The 20,373-nt window shown below is 40.7% G+C and overlaps 1 protein-coding gene across 3 annotated transcripts in view; it reads left to right on the top strand.

Moving 5' to 3' along the window:
* cdh22 (cadherin 22) overlaps positions 1 to 20,373 on the top strand; it is a 260,866-nt gene that overhangs the window by 175,054 nt on the left and 65,439 nt on the right. For all 3 annotated transcript variants that reach the window (XM_029693024.1, XM_029693025.1, XM_029693026.1), the window contains 4 exons: positions 3,049 to 3,216; positions 6,189 to 6,376; positions 10,389 to 10,645; positions 13,896 to 14,032. In XM_029693024.1, the coding sequence (XP_029548884.1) occupies positions 3,049 to 3,216; positions 6,189 to 6,376; positions 10,389 to 10,645; positions 13,896 to 14,032 (750 nt within the window). The remainder of the gene's footprint in view (positions 1 to 3,048; positions 3,217 to 6,188; positions 6,377 to 10,388; positions 10,646 to 13,895; positions 14,033 to 20,373) is intronic.

A 20,373-nucleotide genomic window follows, 5' to 3' on the forward strand; every position in this document is an offset into this window, starting at 1 on the left:
AGGTCAGGGACAAAGTTGTGGAGAAGTACAGATCAGGGTTGGGTTTAAAAAAAAATCTGAAACTTTGAACATCCCACAGAGCACCATCAGATCTAATGATTGACATAAAGAGCTGTTGTGTTGAACACTGTGCGATGTTTAACTGTGAGAATGGCAGAATGGTGAACTTACTAAATGAAATGAGAGGTTGACTGTGTGATATTAGGTTGCTTCTTGTGTAAATATTTTCTGTCTGGATTTTAATGATTACTTCCAACAAACCATGTACTGAAGAGAGGCATGGTGGCAACACTATGACATGTATGGATACAGTCCCTCCAGATCGATCCATTATAAAAAAAAAAATTGGAACGAATATGGCACCACAACAAACCTGCCAAGAGAGGGCCGCCCACCAAAACTCACGGACCAAGCAAGGAGGGCATTAATCAGCTTTTTGGCCATCAAGGGAAATGCTATGTCTGGCACAAACCCAACACCTTTAATCACCCTGAGAACACCATTCCCACAGTGAAGCATGGTGGTGGTAGCATCATGCTGTGGGGATGTTTTTCATCGGCAGGGACTGGGAAACTGGTCAGAATTGAAGGAATGATGGATGTTGCTAAATACAGGGAAATTCTTGAGGGAGCCTGTTTGTCTTCCAGAGATTTGAGACTGGGGCGAAGGTTCACCTACCAGCAGAACAATGACCCTAAGCATACTACTAAAGCAACACTCGAGTGGTTTAAGGGGGAACATTTAAATGTCTTGGAATGACCTAGTCAAAGCCCAGACCTCAATTCAATTGAGATTCTGTTGTATGACTTAAAGATTGCTGTACACCAGCAGAACCCATTCAACTTAAAGGAGCTGGAGCAGTTTTGCCTTGAAGAATGGGCAAAAATCCCAGTGGCTAGATGTGCCAAGCATGTAGAGTCATACCTCAAGACACTTGCAGCTGTTATTGCTGCAAAAGGTGGCTCTACAAAGTATTGACTATGGGGGGTGAAAAGTTATGCCCGCTCAAGTTTTCAGTTTTTTTGTCTTATTTCTTGTTTGTTTCACAATAAAAAATATTTTACATCTTCAAAGTGGTAGGTATGTTGTTTAAATCAAAAGATACAACCCCCCCCAAAATCTATTTAATTCTAGGTTGTAAGGCAACAAAATAGGAAAAATGCCAAGGGGGATGAATACTTTTGCAAGCCACAGTAAATACATACATATGTAACCGGTGTGAAATGGCTAGCTAGTTAGCGGGGTGCGCGCTAATAGAGTTTCAATCGGTGGCGTCACTTGCTCTGAGACCTTGAAGTGGTTGTTTCCCTTGTTCTGCAAGGGCTGTGGCTTTTGTGGAGCAATAGTTAACGATGCTTCGAGGTTGACTGTTGTCAATGTGTGCCAAGGGTCCCTGGTTTGAGCCCAGGTAGGGGCGAGGAGAGGGACGGAAGGAACACTGTTGCACATGCATAACATATACAGATAATTAAATACAGAAAAATTAAACAGAAGGCCTTTGAACCCAGTGTGGCACAAAGAGAAGATTCACGTGGGTCATTGTGAGTCTAGGATCTGTATCTAAATATATATGGGTGGAAATTGCACTGAAAGGAGCAGAATTTCACCACATGCCCTGGTTTTCTATTTTCTTTTCTGTTTTAAAATATTGTACTTAACCCTGAGGATGGGTCACACTTTGGATAGTCCGGATTATATCAACAAACTATCTGTTGATAAGCAACTGCTTGCTACGGTTAGAGTTAAGTTTAGAATAAGTGTAAGGGTTAAGATTAGGGCTAGGTTTAGGGTAAAGGTTAAGTTTAGGGTTAGGATAAGGGTCAAGGTTAGAGCTAGGTTTAGTAGATAGTTAGTTGAAATGTTACTGATAGAGCATCTACAGATGGACTATCCAAATAAAGTGTAGCTGAGGATGTAATTCAGATTGAGCTCTGGCTGTATACTGCCAATGGTACGGGGACGTTCTTTTCCACCAGGTTCTTGGAGAAACATACCTTGGAAGGTAAAGGGGAAACATATTGTATGGAAAAAATACACATGGTGCTCCTCGAACTAGAAATAGCTGGTATTTGTCATTACACTGTCATGGTTTTAGAATGTCCGCCATGTAAATTGGTTATGGTGATCTGACCTCAGTCATGTTGTCTTCAGATTAGTTTAACCCCTTTCAACTCCAGGGATTGTACTGATATGGACATGCCCAAATGTAGATGCTAATAACTTAACGTACTGTTTAGGAGAGGGACATGCAGTGCCATTATATCGATCAGAACAAATGTGAGATTAAGACAATTCCAAGTCTTATCAGTGGCAAAATATTGTATATTTGTTCATACCGATATGAAATAGAAGGGGGCCACCAAAGTTCAGTTTTTTTTTTAACCTCAGACTAATCCACTTCCAACTATAGTTACTTCAGTAGAAATATAAACCTGGCTTAACACAGCAGTAGGTCTGTACTCCAAGGGTGTTGTTAAAGCATCGGAACAAAATGCTCACTGGAGTAGGATTAAGACAACTCATGAGATTGTTGTGGTTTTCTCTCTTAAATCCACTCCTCTCCGACTGCCAGAGAAAGACGTGCACAGGCTTTTTCTCCGGAATATAAGCCTCATTCTTCAATTGTGTGTGCCTTCATTTTGGCCCATATATATTATGAATTTTAATAGAGCTCAGCCGTAAGGATATGTGCATGGAGCCACGGATGTGACACGATCTACTCTATCAAGACGAGCCGAGAGGGGGAAATGGAATGTGCCGCACTTGTGCCTCTAATAGGCTGTGTTTACACAGGAAGCCCAATTCAAAAAATTGGTCTTTTGACTAATCACATCCGATCTTTTCACATCAGGTCTTTTTCAGAGCTTATATGTTTGGTAAAAATACCAATTAGTGAAAAAAAGATCAGAATTCGGCTGCCTGTGTAAACTCAGTCATAGAGTGCTTAGCTGAAATTGATATTTGCGACCAGAGATGTAACGGGCTATCGTATATGAGAGCTAAGAGCTAACTTGACCTTTCCCTTTGGATCTCTCTCTCTCTTATCAGGACTGATTCGGACGGCTGTGGCAGATCTGGACCGGGAGACGCAGGATCGCTACGAGCTGGTCGTCATGGCAACCGACATGGCAGGGCAAATGGGCGGTCTTTCCGGCTCCACCACGGTGACCATAGTGATCACAGATGTTAATGACAACCCACCACGCTTTCCGCAGAGTGAGTCACTCTCATATTGATGGCGGCGGTGAACTTACACCCATCAGTAATAGAAGTACCCCAATCAGTAATAGAAGTACCCCATCAGTAATAGAAGTACCCCATCAGTAATAGAAGTATCCCCATCAGTAATAGAAGTACCCCATTAGTAATAGAAGTACCCCCATCAGTAATAGAAGTACACCATCAGTAATAGAAGTACCCCCATCAGTAATAGAAGTACCCCAATCAGTAATAGAAGTACCCCCATCAGTAATAGAAGTACCCCCATCAGTAATTATATTAAGCCCCATGAGTAATAGAAGTACCCCCATCAGTAATAGAAGTACCCCCATCAGTAATAGAAGTACCCCCATCAGTAATAGAAGTACCCCCATCAGTAATAGAAGTACACCATCAGTAATAGAAGTACCCCATCAGTAATAGAAGTACCCCCATCAGTAATAGAAGTACCCCCATCAGTAATAGAAGTACCCCCATCAGTAATAGAAGTACACCATCAGTAATAGAAGTACCCCCATCAGTAATAGAAGTACCCCCATCAGTAATAGAAGTATCGGACTCCATGGAGTGGTCAGAAGCACTCTGAGAAAATCATTTCACTTATATTTATCCACATGTCAAACACTCCGCTAAGAAGGGTTAGGCAATCATCTGATGAAAGCGATTTTGGGAGTTTCCATATGTCTGCATACGATAAGATGGAGCCGATTTAACAATTTTAACATTCCAGTGGTATGGATTTATGTTGGTGTCATCCGTTATTTATCAGCTGGAGAAAGGTCAAAGGCCATAATGTAATAACATTATAGTCAATATACAGGACCCAGTTTGAATACTAGTAGAGTGTTTATTATCCCCGGGGAGCAATTCATTTTGTAGCACGTAGTAAAAACACATTGAACACATGACAATAAATATACAGCAAAGCAATGCATACAGCAATATGTACACAGCTAACAGTAACAATACAGCGTATGGAGAAAGCTGATAGCAGCTGGCATGAAGTTTAAACCTATTAGTTTTGAACGTGGGGAGTCTGTATCTGCGCTTTGAGAGAAGCAACATAAATTCATCAAACAGGGGATGCTGGGTGTCCCTCAGAATGGATTGCGCCATGAGTATCACTGGTGGCTGATACTACAGGTGAGAAAGGTCTGCAAGGTCAGTTAAGTTGGTGATCCAGCTACTTTGTTTCACAATGTTACCCAGCCTGTTCTTACTGTTTAAGTTTACAATGCGAAAACAGCAGATCATATTGAATGTTAAAATGGATGCATTACTACAGAAGTCTTTCCTTCCTACCTTTCTTGAAGTGCTTACTGATCTGGATTGGTGAAAGTAATAGGTTGGTGACCTTGCTTACTCTTATCAAATCACTTTGATACAGTAGGTGCTTAGCTCAAGGAAATAAGGAAGGAAGGATACATGTGTAAAATATTTAATCAGGGACTTAGGCTGTAAAAATGCTTCGAATATTTAGAATTCTGAAACTTTTCTATTTGATTTCTCAGATTGTATTTGATAAATGAATCTCAGGTGAACCAATTTGGACCCAATTTGTACTACTCGCTACAGCAAAAAAAGACAAAGTCCATTTCAAATGTGTATTATATTTCATTGTACATTTCACAATGGTGCTCAGTAAAAGGATGTTTTACTTTAATCTGTATTTCCTGCTGGGGGGAAATCTTACCTATGACGCTAGTACATAATTTAGAAACTTCAACAAACCTTTCTATTGTACCCTGGACGTCTTAGTGGAATTGAAAGTTTAGTTATTTTGTAAACCCTCTGCATATAACCAGCTCATAATGAATGACAGAAAAAGGTACTTCCTGTTAAGACTCCAGACTCTATAGCCTGTGAATAGCGGTGTTATTGCTCTTTCCCAATTTTCCTCTCCCACTTTTGTGAGATAAACAACAGTACATGTTATTAAAGCTAAGAGAGCTCAGTCTAAGTTCAAGTGTCGTGACGCTCCAGTCGTGACGCTCTCATCGCTTTGTCTCACATAATCTGATTTCGTTTCCTGGCTGTCGCCTATGTGATTTTCTCTCTTCTATAACTTCCTAGCGCTTTCAAAATGCTGTCTGCGGTTCGAGGATACATAGTTTTATTAGAAAAGAACAGAGTTGTGTGACATGTGCAGCTGTTTTATTTATGTGCCCTACAGGGTTGGGGTCAATTCCATTTAAATTTCCTTCATTCAGGAATTAAACAGAAATTCCAATTCCAACTAAATATTTACATAGGGAATCAATGAGGAAAATTTGAATTTGAATTTATGTTTTGAATTGACTGAATTGAAATGTAATTGACCCCTGCGCTGATATCTCACACAAAATGTGGCTTTGTGCTGTGGAAGTGCTGTGGTCAACAAAAAGTTGATTAAAAAGTCTATTTTGAATATTTTACAGGAGGGTATTGAAAGAGTAAGCGTAAAACCTTCCATACATAGACTCCACGCCCTGCCAATGATCACCCGGGGTCAGCATCTTCACCAGACGCGGTTAACATAATCGCATAGTGCCTTGGGCTAACATGAGCAAAGATCCAGTGCATTACTTAAAGGGAATGCTGAGGGCCAATTGGGTTAAGGGTCAAGCATTGGGGGCGGATGGATTCATGCGCAACTAAGTTGGCTCTACAGAATAAAAATCGTGGGTGAATTCTCTTTTTGCTGAATTTTCTTGCCAATGGGAAGAGTGCTCTTACATACAGTAAATGGTGGGCTTGTATGTATTTGTCCTTCTTCCACTTCCTTCCTCTCATCTTCACCATCGACTCTACCGCTACATCTTCTCGTTAACCTTCTCCTTCTCTTCCTCCTCCCTTTCTTCACCCTTCCCCTAATCTTCATCCTCCACGCTCCTGTCATCTTTCTCTTCACCCTCTTCCATTTTCTCTCCTCTTCTTCCTCCACCCTCCTCCTCCTCCTTTTCCACCTACTCCTCATTCCTCTCCTTCAGAGATGTACCAGTTTTCGGTGTCTGAGGGGGCGGCCGTGGGGACGCCGGTGGGGAGGGTGATCGCCACAGATGCAGACATGGGGGAGAACACGGACATGAGCTACCTGATCAAAGACGAGGAGGGCGGGGAACTCTTCAAGGTTACCACCGACGGAGACACGCAGGAAGCTGTCATCACTATCAAAAAGGTGGGAGTAGAATGTAGCTGATTTGGGATCAGTTTGGCTTTGGGGGCAGAGATAGCCTTGAGGTTAATGTAGCGGGCCAGCAACCGGAGGGTTGCTGGTTCAAATCCCAGTGCTGACGGTGTGAAAGAAAATCTGTCAGGAGTGAGCAGGCAACTGGAGGGTTGCTGGCAGTAATATCTCAGGTGCCGCCAATTTTTCCTTGAGCAAGGACCTAAACTTCTCATTGGGCACTGCGGCTGCCCTCTGCTCCAGCCATTGTAATGTTTAAGTCGGAGCGTTTGAGTTAAATCAAATCAAAGTTTATTGGTTGCTGAAACAGATTTGCAAATGTTCTAGCATATATTTTATATTTATATTTTAGATTCTTCAAAGTAGCCACCCTTGATGACAGTTTTGAACACTCTTCGCATTCTCTCAACCAGCTTCACTTGGAATGCTTTTCCAACAGTCTTGAAGGAGTTCCCACATACATGTATGCTGAGCACTTGTTGGCTGCTTTTCCTTCACTATGTGGTCCAAATCATCCCAAACCATCTCAATTGGGTTGAGGTTGGGTGATTGTGGAGGCCAGGTCATCTGATGCAGCACTCCATCACTCTCCTTGTTGGTCAAATAGCCCTTACAAAGCCTGGAGATGTGTTGGGTCATTGTCCTGTTGAAAAACAAATGATAGTCCCACTAAGTGCAAACCAGATGGGATGGCGTATCGCTGTAGAATGTTGTTTTAGCCATTCTGGTTAAGTGTGCCTTGAATTCTAAATAAATCACAGACAGCGTCACCAGCAAAGCAGCCCCACACCATCACACCTCCTCCTTCATGCTTCACGGTGGGAACTTCACATGTGAAGATTATCCGTTCACCTACTCTGTGTCTCACAAAGACACGGCGGTTGGAACCAAAAATCTCAATTTTGGACTCATCAGACCAAAGGACAGATTTCCACCGGTCTAATGTCCATTGCTCGTGTTTCTTGGCCCAAGCAAGTTTCATCTTCTTATTGGTGTCCTTTAGTTGTAGTTTCTTTGCAGCAATTCGACCATGAAGGCCTGACTAACACAGTCTCTTCTGAACAGTTGATGTTGAGATGTTTCTGTTACTTGAACTCTGTGAAGCATTTTTTGGGGCTGCAATTTCTTAGGCTGGTAACTCTAATGAACTTATCCTCTGCAACAGAGGTAACTCTGGGTCTTCCTTTCCTGTGGCGGTCCTCGTGAGAGCAAGTATCCTCATAGCGCTTGATGGTTTTTGCGACTGCACTTGATGAAACTTTACATTTTCATGTCTTAAAGTAATGATGGAATGTTGTTTTTTTGCTTATTTGAGCTGTTCTTGCTATAATATGGACTTGGTCTTTTACCAAATAGGGATATCTTATGTTTACCACCCCTAACTTGTCACAGCACAACTGATTGGCTCAAATGCATTAAGAAGGAAAGACATTCCACAAATTATCTTTTAACAAGGCACACCTGTTAATCGAAATGCATTCCAGGTGACTACCTCATGAAGCTGGATGAGAGAATGCCAAGAGTGTGTTGTCAAAGCTGTCATCAAGGCTACTTTGAAGAATATCAAATATAAAATATATTTTGATTTGTTTAACAGTTTTTTGGATACTGCCTGATTCCAAATGCGTTATTTCATGGTTTTGATGTCTTCACTATTATTCTACAATGTAGAAAATAGTAAAAATAAAGAAAACCCTTGAATGAGTATGTGTCCAAACTTTTGACTAGTACGTATATATACGGTACAGTCAGTGCCTTCAGAAAGCATTTACGTCACACCCCTTGACTTTTTCCAAATGTTGCTGTGTTACAGCCGGATTTTAAAATAGATTAAATATTTTAAAATAGATTTTAAATCTATTTTAAAATATTTAATCTATTTTAAAATCATTTAAAATAGATTAAATCTATATATTTTAAATGATAATCTATTTTAAATGATTTTAAAATAGATTAAATAAATGTTTTTTTGTCACTGGCCTACACACAATACCCCATAATATCAAAGTGGAATTATGTATTTCACCATTTTTACAAGTTAATTAAAGGTTGAAATGTCTTAAGTCAATAAGTTTTCAACCCCTTTGTTATGGCAAGCCATAATAAATTCAGGAGTAAAAATGTGCTTCACAGTAAGTTGCATGGACTCACTCTGTGTGCAATAATAGTGTTTAACATGATTTTTGAATGACTACCTCATCTCTGTACCCCCCACATACAATTATCTGAAAGGTCCCTCAGTTGAGCAGTGAATTTCAAACACAGATTCAACCACAAAGACCAGGGAGGTTTTCCAATGCCCCGGAGAGGAAGGAAACCGCTCAGGGATTTCACAATGAGGCCAATGGTGACTTTAATCCTTAACAGTCATGATTCCATCTACTGTAAGTAAGATACAAAAAAAATCCCTATCAAAATCCGTTAGTTTAAGCTAGAGATATCAGTTTTTTTCATCTGCCTATATCAGCCTTTTTCATCCGCCTATATCAGTGGCTGAGCTACAGTACAGCGGAGTTTGTCAGACCATGAGACATCCAGAAAATCCGTCTTCACACAAAATGTCTGTATCGTCTGAACGGTTTGGTTGAACTATTATGACCCCTCTATGGAAAGGGGAGACTCTCACGAAGACGATGGTGTTCTCCATGTTGCTCTACGGACCCAACAAGTGTCACTGGCCTCGTCTGAAGTCGGTAACACTGATGTGCCAACTTCTGTCTGTGGTGTCCGAACCGTTTGAGCTACAAACTAATATGACCCCACTATAGAAAGACGAGACTCACAAACACTTGTTCTTGTATCTTGTAAATATAGGAAAGACACTTCAAGACCTCATTCCTTGTGATTTATTTTTTGACTCTTTTTTTGCCAATTATGAATGTGTTATTTCATGTGTTTTTATGGGCTTTAATAGTAAAGGCCGAAATCAATTTTTTTTATAGAATTGTTTTTTTAAAGAAGGAAGCCTGTACAGAATAAAAAACACTCCAAAACATGCATTCTGTTTGCAACAAAGCACTAAAGTAATACTGAAAAAAATGTGGCAAAGCAATTAACTTTTTGTCCTTTCAAAATCCAATAAAACACATAACTGAGTACCACTCTCCATATTTTCAAGCATGGTGGTGGTTGCATCATGTTATGGGTATGCTTGTAATTGTTAAGGACTGGGGAGTTTTTCGGAATTAAAAGATAAACGGAATGGAGCTCAGCACAGGCAAAATCCTAGAGGAAAACCTGGTTAAGTCTGCTTTCCACCAGACACTGGGAGATTAATTCACCTTTCAGCGGGACAATAACCTAAAACACAAGGCCAAATATACACTGGAGTTGCTTACCAAGAAGACAGTGAATGTTCCTGAGTGGTCGAGTTACCGTTTTGACTGAAATCGTTATGAAATTTTATAGCAAGACCTGAACATGGTTGTCTAGCAATAATCAACAACCAATTTGACAGAGTTTGAAATATTATGAAAAGAATAATGGGCAAATGTTGCACAATCCGGTGTAGAAAGCCCAGAGACTTACCCAGAAAGACTCACAGCTGTAATCACTGCCAATGTTGATTCTAACATGTATTGACTCAGGGGGTTGAATACTTATCTAATCAAGATATATTTGTGTTTTATTTTTCATAAATGTTTTTACAAGTGTTAGAATGTTTCTTCCACTTTGACATTACAAAGTCTTTTTTGTAGATCGGTGACAAAAAAAATACAAATAAATCCATTTGAATCCCACTTTGTAACGCAACAAAATGTGAAAAGAGTGAAGCGCTGTGAATACTTTCTGAAGGCATGGACAGTATATGAATAGAAAAGGTTTGTACAGCAGTAGAGCTCAGATTTCCTTATTGCTGTTTAGGTATTTGATAGACATGGCAATCCTTATATCTGCTCAGTTTACACTTAGGCACCCTATAGCGTCTGCCTGAGGGGTGAATTATTTCCCCTTAGAGTGACATGTCATTGCTTTAGCTCTTCCCTGTTTGTGCTCCGTTCAGCCACTGGACTTCGAGAGCAAGCGTACACACAACGTGGTGGTGGAGGCTGTCAACAAGCATGTGGACCCCCGATTTTTGGAGCTTGGATCTTTCCGCGACCAGACAATCGTGCGGGTCAGCGTAACTGATGCAGACGAGCCGCCTGTCTTCCTCCCTGCTGAGGGGGCCATCATGGAGGTCCAGGAGGATGCCAGGCTAGGTGCACTGGTGGGCACAGCTACCGCCAAGGACCCGGACAAGGAGAACGCACCTGTCAGGTATGGATCATGGCTCCTTTTTTCAAATCCAATACAGTTCTTCATTAACTGTTTCAGATGGGTATGTAAGTATTGCTACAGATAAACCTACAGATAAGCCTAGAATTGCTAGAACAGGTTATAAGAACTGGTAGAGATATGGCTATGAGAACTAGTAGAGATATGGCTATAAGAACTGCTAGAACTGGTTATAAGAACTGGTGGAGATATGGCTAGAAGAACTAGTAGAGATATGGCTATAAGAACTGCTAGAACTGGTTATAAGAACTGGTGGAGATATGGCTATAAGAATTAGAAGAGATATGGCTAGAAGAACCGGTAGAGATATGGCTATAAGAATTAGAAGAGATATGGCTAGAAGAACCGGTAGAGATATGGCTATAAGAACGAGTAGAGATATGGCTATAAGAACTGCTAGAACTGGTTATAAGAACTGGTGGAGATATGGCTAGAAGAACTAGTAGAGATATGGCTATAAGAACTGCTAGAACTGGTTATAAGAACTGGTGGAGATATTGCTATAAGAACTGGTAGAGATATGGCTATAAGAACTGATAGAGATATGGCTATAAGAACGAGTAGAGATATGGCTATAAGAACTGGTAGAGATATGGCTATAAGAATTAGTAGAGATATGGCTATAAGAACGAGTAGAGATATGGCTATAAGAACGAGTAGAGATATGGCTATAAGAACTGGTAGAGATATGGCTATAAGAACTAGTAGAGATATGGCTATAAGAACTGCTAGAACTGGTTATAAGAACTAGTGGAGATATGGCTATAAGAACTAGTAGAGATATGGCTATAAGAACTGATAGAACTGGTTATAAGAACTAGTAGAGATATGGCTATGAGAACTAGTAGAGATATGGCTAGAAGAACCGGTAGAGATATGGCTATAAGAACTGGTAGAGATATGGCTATAAGAACTGGTAGAGATATGGCTATAAGAACTGGTAGAGATATGGCTATAAGAACTGGTAGAGATATGGCTATAAGAACAGGTAGAGATATGGCTATAAGAACTGGTAGAGATATGGCTATAAGAACTGGTAGAGATATGGCTATAAGATCAGGAAGCGATATGGCTATAAGAATGGGTAGAGATATGGCTATAAGAACTGGCAGAGATATGGCTATGAGACTGGTAGAGATATGGCTATAAGAACGGGTAGAGATATGGCTATAAGAACGGGTAGAGATATGGCTATAAGAACGGGTAGAAATATGGCTATAATAAGACATACCATTAGTATAATGTATGCTTCACAAGTAAAGAAGCAGAACATTCAACAAATAGAAACTTGTTCATAGCTACAAATGACCCGACCATATGTTTGCAATGTCATATAAGACCTCCAAATAAGGACTACATTACTGCATTTATAGGACTGATTTAAATGGCATCTTATATCAACAAACACACGTTTAGATGTACTTGGGATTTGACATTTCTTTTTAAATATGGTAATATACACACAATTGGAAGATCGCTCCACGACACAATTTGAATCATGAAAACATTGATTCATCCATTTGTACAATGCCAGAATCACATTACTCTAGGCTACTGCATTGACTGTTGACCATGCTATAGGGATCCTCAGTATCTCACACATCTTTGTGCATTCGCTCAGATCCCTATTTATGAACAGAATGATATTATTTTGTGCCAGAGCCTCCACCTCGGGTCTTGGGTGGAGGAATAATAGCGGTGAGACGAGTGGAGCTTCACGCACACCGACACACACAGACTGTGCAAATTACCTCTATTAAAAATGCATGAGGCTGAACTGAAAGTGCTCCAGGTGTAATAAAGTACAACACAATGGCAGTGCCACCGCCTGCTTGTTGGCAGGCGAGAGCCAACGGGTTCGAGGGTACCCTGGCGCTGCGCCATGCCCATCGGTACCACTTTAATCATCTCGATTGGACGGAACTAACCCCGCCGCCTGGTGCCCAAGGGCCCATCACTCTCTCCCACACTCCTGTCACCCTGCTCCGGAGGGCACCGATCGGGTATTGCTGGACACTGGCTGGCACTAGCAGGCAGTAACGGGCGCTGTACCAAGGGGGTAAGAGTTCCAGAGGAATGAACACAGCCTCTGGAAATAAAATCTGGCCTCGTGTGAACAGAAAATGTGTTTGTTTTGTTTGTTTGGCTCTTTATCAGGAAGATGGAATGGCGTCTTGAAACTGAAGTGTTTGGGTAGATGTGTTTAGAGCTTACAGATCATATTAGTGCTTACAGATCTTCTGGAAATGTGTACTTCTCCATTAATATTTTAAAGTGATGGCATATTTGCAAATGTTATAAGATACACTGGTAATATCTGGTAATATCTACATGATCTCCCTTCACCAACTACTATAGCAGTTTTGAAAACTGAAATATAATTTGATGTCATTTATATAATTATTTTGTAGGTGTCACCGTTTGTCACTAATTCTTGCATAAATAAAATAAATTTTAAGAATTAACTATACTGTTTATTGATGTAGTGTGTTCTGTATAAACGTTGCAGCTATGAAATGTGTTGTTCCTTGTATAGACTACAGATTCAGAGCGGGCAGACTCTAATGTAATATGACTAGAATAATCTGTGGATGCAGTATGCACCTCAACACCTAGACTACATGAAGCTCATCTCACTGTAGCCCTTTTAGCTGTCTTGTACGACTTGTACAAAGACCCGACTGGTCCCTTTGATGAGCTTTTTGTCCAAAAAGGTAGAAAAGGAAATGATTATGCTCATAATATTCCATTAAAGTCCCGACGGGCACACGAGCCTGCTCAAGAGAAAAAAATAAACTCCTCACAGGGTTTTGTTGGCTCTATACTCTTCTGAGCGCTCCTCGTAGAGCCAACCACAAGGATGTGCAAATGTATTTTGCTTTCATTGGAGTGCAACATGAAATATTCATTTTTATTTTTTCCCCTCCAGCATGGGCTGAAACCACAGACTTGTTTGGGGATGTAGGTGCAGTAGGGACACAAGCACTGTGACAGATTTCCTATGCAGATGCTAAATGGATAATTATTTTCATCCTCTTTTTAATCTGGCTCACAGTTTCCCTACATTTGAAAATGCTAATGTATAGCCATAATCCGATGTCAACGGCAACTGGCAATATCCCCATGGGCCACAGTGTTAGGGCAGCCACCGAAAAAGTATTGCAGATGGTTTAGAATTGGATTTTACACTGTTCAAATACGTACTCCCCTTTTTTCTCGCTCTCCATACCAGGTTCTCCATTGACCCAAGTACAGACCAGGAGCAGATTTTCCACATTGATCCAGTATCGGGCGCCATCACCCTGGGCAAGATTCTGGACCGAGAGACGGCTGGCTGGCACAACATCACTGTGACAGCAGTGGAAGCAGGTATATGCTCCAGTTCTATGAATGTGTATTGCATTGTATACATAGAGAGACATAACATATTATCAGCCTTGTTATGAGACATCATAAAGGCTCATACAGTGGGGGGAAAAAGTATTTGATCCCCTGCTGATTTTGTACGTTTGCCCACTGACAAAGAAAGGATCAGTCTATAATTTTAATGGTAGGTTTATTTGAACAGTGAGAGACAGAATAACAACAAAAAATATCCAGAAAAACGCATGTCAGAAATGTTATAAATTGATTTGCATTTTAATGAGGGAAATAAGTATTTGACCCCCTCTCAATCAGAAAGATTTCTGGCTCCGAGGTGTCTTTTATACAGGTAACGAGCTGAGATTAGGAGCACACTCTTAAAGGGAGTGCTCCTAACCGCAGCTTGCTACCTGTAAAAAAGACACCTGTCCACAGAAGCAATCAATCAATCAGATTCCAAACTCTCCACCATGGCCAAGACCAAAGAGCTCTCCAAGGATGTCAGGGACAAGATTGTAGACCTACACAAGGCTGGAATGGGCTACAAGACCATCGCCAAGCAGCTTGGTAAGAAGGTGACAACATTTGGTGAGATTATTCGCAAATGGAAGAAACACAAAAGAACTGTCAATCTCCCTCGGCCTGGGGCTCCATGCAAGATCTCACCTTGTGGAGTTGCAATGATCATGAGAACGGTGAGGAATCAGCCCAGAACTACACGGGAGGATCTTGTCAATGATCTCAAGGCAGCTGGGACCATAGTCACCAAGAAAACAATTGGTAACACACTACGCCGTGAAGGACTGAAATCCTGCAGTCCTATACATACCTGTCTGAAGTTTGCCAATGAACATCTGAATGACTCAGAGGCCAACTGGTGAAAGTGTTGTGGTCAGATGAGACCAAAATGGAGCTCTTTGACATCAACTCAACTCGCCGCATCAAAGGGACGATGGACGGTGCCATGTACCGTCAAATCTTGGGTGAGAGCCTCCTTCCCTCAGCCAGGGCATTGAAAATGGGTGGTGGATGGGTATTCCAGCATGACAATGACCCAAAACACACGGCCAAGGCAACAAAGGAGTGGCTCAAGAAGAAGCACATTAAGGTCCTGGAGTGGCCTAGCCAGTCTCCAGACCTTAATCCCATAGAAAATCTGTGGAGGGAGCTGAAGGTTCGAGTTGCCAAACGTCAGCCTCGAAACCTTAATCACTTGGAGAAGATCTGCAAAGAGGAGTGGGACAAAATCCCTCCTGAGATGTGTGCAAACCTGGTGGCCAACTACAAGAAATGTCTGACCTCTGTGTTTGCCAACAAGGGTTTTGCCACCAAGTACTAAGTCATGTTTTGCAGAGGGGTCAAATACTTATTTCCCTCATTAAAATGCAAATCATTTTATAACATTTTTGACATGCGTTTTTCTGGATTTTTTTGTTGTTATTCTGTCTCTCACTGTTCAAATAAACCTACTATTAAAATTATAGACTGATCATTTCTTTGTAAGTGGGCAAACGTACAAAATCAGCAGGGGATCAAATACTTTTCCCCCCCACTGTACATGCTTATAACAAGTTTTAAAGCATTATACCTGTATGTTTTAAATGAAGTAAGAATTGGTAATATGCCTTTGACTGAGAGGCTGATACAGGGCCATGATACGTAACACTATCATAAGAATGACATAGCACCTGTCATACCAGTTTATAACACCCAGCCTTGCCCCAATAGTAACTGATATGATACTAATCTGAAGTTTGGTTTGTTTTGCTTTTTCATATATAATAAGGCTCTACGTGAAGGGATTGTTATGATATTGCTATGGAATCACAGATGACCAACAGATATCGTCAGCACCAACAAGCTGTCACATAATCCAAAATAAAAGCAGAACACATGTAACGTTGTTTCATCTTGCTCAATACTTTTTCATTCGCAAAGAAAATGAAGAATGTAATACCCTGACGGTGGAGTAGCTGGTGGCAAGCTATTCTTATACCCTAAGAACTAAATGTTGTGCAGTGACAGGAATACACAGAGTACTTTTTCCAATCTTTGACAGATGAAGTGATGTTGGGATTGTATTGAAAGCACAAGAGATTGCATTCTGCATCTGGCTAGTAATATCTACCTGGCCTCACAGGATGAAATAAACCATTTCAGCACAACAGTGAATTCTACGTCTCTCTGTGTTTGTTTTTCTCCCTTAAAGGGATAGTTCACCCAAATTACAAAACTACATATTGGTTTCCTTACCCTGTAAGAAGTTTATGGACAAGGTATGACAGCAATCCATGCTTTGGTTTAGCTTTCATGGCACTGTTTCCACATGCTAAAGACTTAGCATTTGTATGAAAAATCCCATTCATGTCATAGGACTGATATTTGCATTTTTCATGCATCATGTTTAAATCATCTTTAAGTAAATTTGTTAAGCTTCACAATCAATTTTAGATACTTTTGATGATTTGGACATGGTGCTCTAAAAGTGCTAATTTCAGTCGCATGACTTGAATTGGATTTGTGCCAAAAAAGGCTAAAATGTTAGCATGTGGAGACAGTGCTAGGGAAACTAAACCAAAGCATGGATTGTCATCATAACTTGTCCATATACTGCTTACAAGGTAATGAAACTAATGTATAAGTTGTGTGAACTATCCCTTTAAGTGTAAAAATATAGCCTTATACTGTGTGTTATAATTATACGTGTACGAATATAATTATTCATGGTATTTTGGGATTGTGCTTTCTCTAAGTGCTCTACACGACACATTTGTTTGCCTTGCAAGCAAACTTCTCTCTCAAACATGTGGAGCAAATGAGCATTTGGGAGTCTTTCAGCATCTGCTTGGGGTTGTAATTCTCAAGACAAATTGTTTGCTATTGTGCTCTTTCTCTCTGTGCTCACATTATGACATAGGCACATTTTAATGTTAATTTACCATTTAATTGTGTGTGAGAGAGTCATTTGAGCCTATATCAGGCATAAACACAGGGCTGTGCTTGACAGATAAAGCCCTTCCTTGCTTCTCTTCTTTTTTTTTTTTACCCAGACAAACAAAGTCGACGGTTGACTTCATCAGAAATTCTCTCCAAATGTTTCTTATCGCCAGCGGCTCATTGATTCTCGAGCACATTGAGCAGGAGTCAAGAGAAGTGAAGCAGCAAACCACCAGGACAAAACTTTTTTTAAAGAACTCTTTCAACAGTTTTGTGCAACTTGGTTTTATGACTCCTCAGCTAGTTATGGTTGGAGTGGCAAAAGGTTGAATTGAACAAGGCCATTTTAAGATTACAGGAAAATTAAATGACCCCTCATTATCCCCCAACTCCGTTATTGACATTAAAACCGTGTGATTGCTAGCTACAGTACATCAGCATTGTTGAATCCTTTCTTGAATGAGTTCCATGGTTGGTCATCATGTTGCAGGGGTGATTGACCCCGATTTGTAACGAGCAAGGCCAGAACAAACAAACATATTATACTTTAAGAATGATATCACCATGTCAGAGGCAGTCATACAGCATTTTCTTCCTATCGGAGTGTCAACTCAATTGTTCGCAACAAAGTATGAACTCAATTGTTTTCATTCACATATGCTTAAAAATCCCTAGAACGTGTCTTAATTCAGAGCTTGAGACGTCCAAAACTGTTCATTACCAGCTTTCAAGTGGTAAATACGAGTGTGAAACTTGGTCAGAAGCATTGTATCCCCAGTTTCCTTTGTTGGATATTTTGGAGTTTCCTAGTTCCAATTTGCGCATGAAGGCAGCATAAAGGTGGTTCCCTCTGCAGTGTACTGTATCTAGTTCTTCCCTCGATGGGAGACCAAAGAGCTGAGTAGTAGTGTCAAAAGCAGCTTTTTGCATCTTCTGCAGACTCTTGACAGACCTGCCGGGGAAGAATCCTATCAGGGCGGCAAGACTGACACATCATTTCAAAGACCTGTGATAGATAGTATGATATCACATTGCAAACAGTTTTTTTCCCGAGACAGTTAAATGGGGGGAAAATGTATACTGTCCCACCCTTAGGGTAAAAAGATACCTGAGTAGTTTGAAAGTCTTTATCTTTCAAGAAAATATATTTAAAGCGAAGGTTTCACATTGCCCCTGACTTGGTGCAGACTGCTTCCTCGCAAGGAAATATCTTAGAATTTGTAAAGTATTGAAAAGTTGCAACTGTATAAAAGTAATAGAAATATGACAAATAGTGGCCATTTTGTCTAATTGGATACGACATACTAATGAACGTGAACACTTGAGAATTAATTTGCACAAAACATTATGTGTTAGGCTGTGTAACAGTTCAAATGAGAATGGACATTATATAACAGAGGAAATGATTTATGCTTACCATTGAGCCAATGATGACGAAGGTGAGTTTGTTAGGATTCATTTAGTAATGGTGTGCTCTGTGGAGGACATTTCAGACAGAAATTCAGACTGATCATACATCAGATGTGCATCAGAGCCACACTGACCTGTGGGATTTGTCTGTGATTGTATAATCTACGTGATGTCCTTATCAAGACTGCTTAGCGATATTTTGAACTTTTGAATATTGTTTTTGTGATCAATGTATCATGTCAGCTAGTTGTATTTAATGGATTGGATTCATATTGTGCTTTTCCAAGTGCACAAAGCTCTTGACATTGTTCAGAGGTAACGCACCTCATCCACTACCATGTCTAGCACCTTTGTGTAAGGCTGTATGCTAATGACTGGTGTATATTCATTACAAGTGTTTTTCCTAAAGGGACAGTTCAGCAATTTAACATTTATTTTCTTACTTTGAAAGCAGTCTCTGGACAAGGAGTACTTTGGTTTCGTTAAAATGTAGCATTTTCTTAATTTCTTTAGATTATTTGGGCATTACATTTTAACCCCAGTATGTATTCCAGTCACTTCTTGTCTTTCAAGGTAAAATAAATAGCTACATATGTATTGCTGAACTATCCCTTTGAGTTAACATTAGATTTGCACAGGACTGTACATTATTAACTAAACATTTCCTATTGAGTGTATGCATCCTCATGTGTTTTTGGTTAGTGGCAATGTATAGTACAACGTAACATTTTGTGTTTTGATAGTGTTTTGTTTTGCTAGCAAAATGACCATATATGCTCCCATTCTCTACTTCACTGTGCTTTCACCTCAGAAGGGAGGTAAAACAAAGACAGAATAACTCAGAGTCCATTCATATCCCCATTTCCCTGTTGACGCAATTTACATTTAGAACAAACTGTTTCCTGTAGCAATCATCCTAAACAATTGTTCATGAATCTACACAATCCCTTTATGTCTAAGGCCTGGTTCTGTGGCATGGTGGTTCTGTGGTATGGTGGTTATGTGGTATGGTGGTTCTGTGGTATGGTGGTTCTGTGGTATAGTGGTTCTGTGGTATGGTGGTATGGTGGTTCTGTGGTATGGTGGTTCTGTGGTATGGTGGTTCTGTGACATTGTTATGTGGTATGGTGGTTATGTGGTATAGTGGTTCTGTGGTATGGTGGTTCTGTGGTATGGTGGTTATGTGGTATGGTGGTTATGTGGCATGGTGGTTCTGTGGTATGGTGGTTCTGTGGTATGGTGGTTAAGTGGTATAGTGGTTCTGTGACATTGTTATGTGGTATGGTGGTTCTGTGGTATGGTGGCTCTGTGGTATGGTGGTTATGTGGTATGGTGGTTATGTGGCATGGTGGTTCTGTGGTATGGTGGTTCTGTGGTATGGTGGTTCTGTGGTATGGTGGTTATGTGGTATGGTGGTTCTGTGGCATGGTGGTTATGTGGTATGGTGGTTCTGTGGTATGGTGGTTCTGTGGTATGGTGGTTATGTGGTATGGTGGTTATGTGGCATGGTGGTTCTGTGGCATGGTGGTTATGTGGCATGGTGGTTCTGTGGTATGGTGGTTCTGTGGTATGGTGGTTATGTGGTATGGTGGTTATGTGGTATGGTGGTTCTGTGGCATGGTGGTTATGTGGTATGGTGGCTCTGTGGTATGGTGGCTCTGTGGTATGGTGGTTCTGTGACATTGTTATGTGGTATGGTGGTTATGTGGTATGGTGGTATGGTGGTTATGTGGTATGGTGGTTCTGTGACATTGTTATGTGGTTCTGTGGCATGGTGGTTCTGTGGTATGGTGGTTCTGTGACATTGTTATGTGGTTCGGTGGTATGGTGGTTCTGTGGCATTGTTATGTGGTATGGTGGTTATGTGGTATGGTGGTTATGTGGTATGGTGGTTCTGTGACATTGTTATGTGGTATGGTGGTTATGTGGTATGGTGGTTATGTGGTATGGTGGTTCTGTGACATTGTTATGTGGTTCGGTGGTTATGTGGTATGGTGGTT

This window comes from Salmo trutta, chromosome 16 (assembly GCF_901001165.1).
Source record: "Salmo trutta chromosome 16, fSalTru1.1, whole genome shotgun sequence".
NCBI classification, from domain to species: Eukaryota; Metazoa; Chordata; class Actinopteri; order Salmoniformes; family Salmonidae; genus Salmo; species Salmo trutta.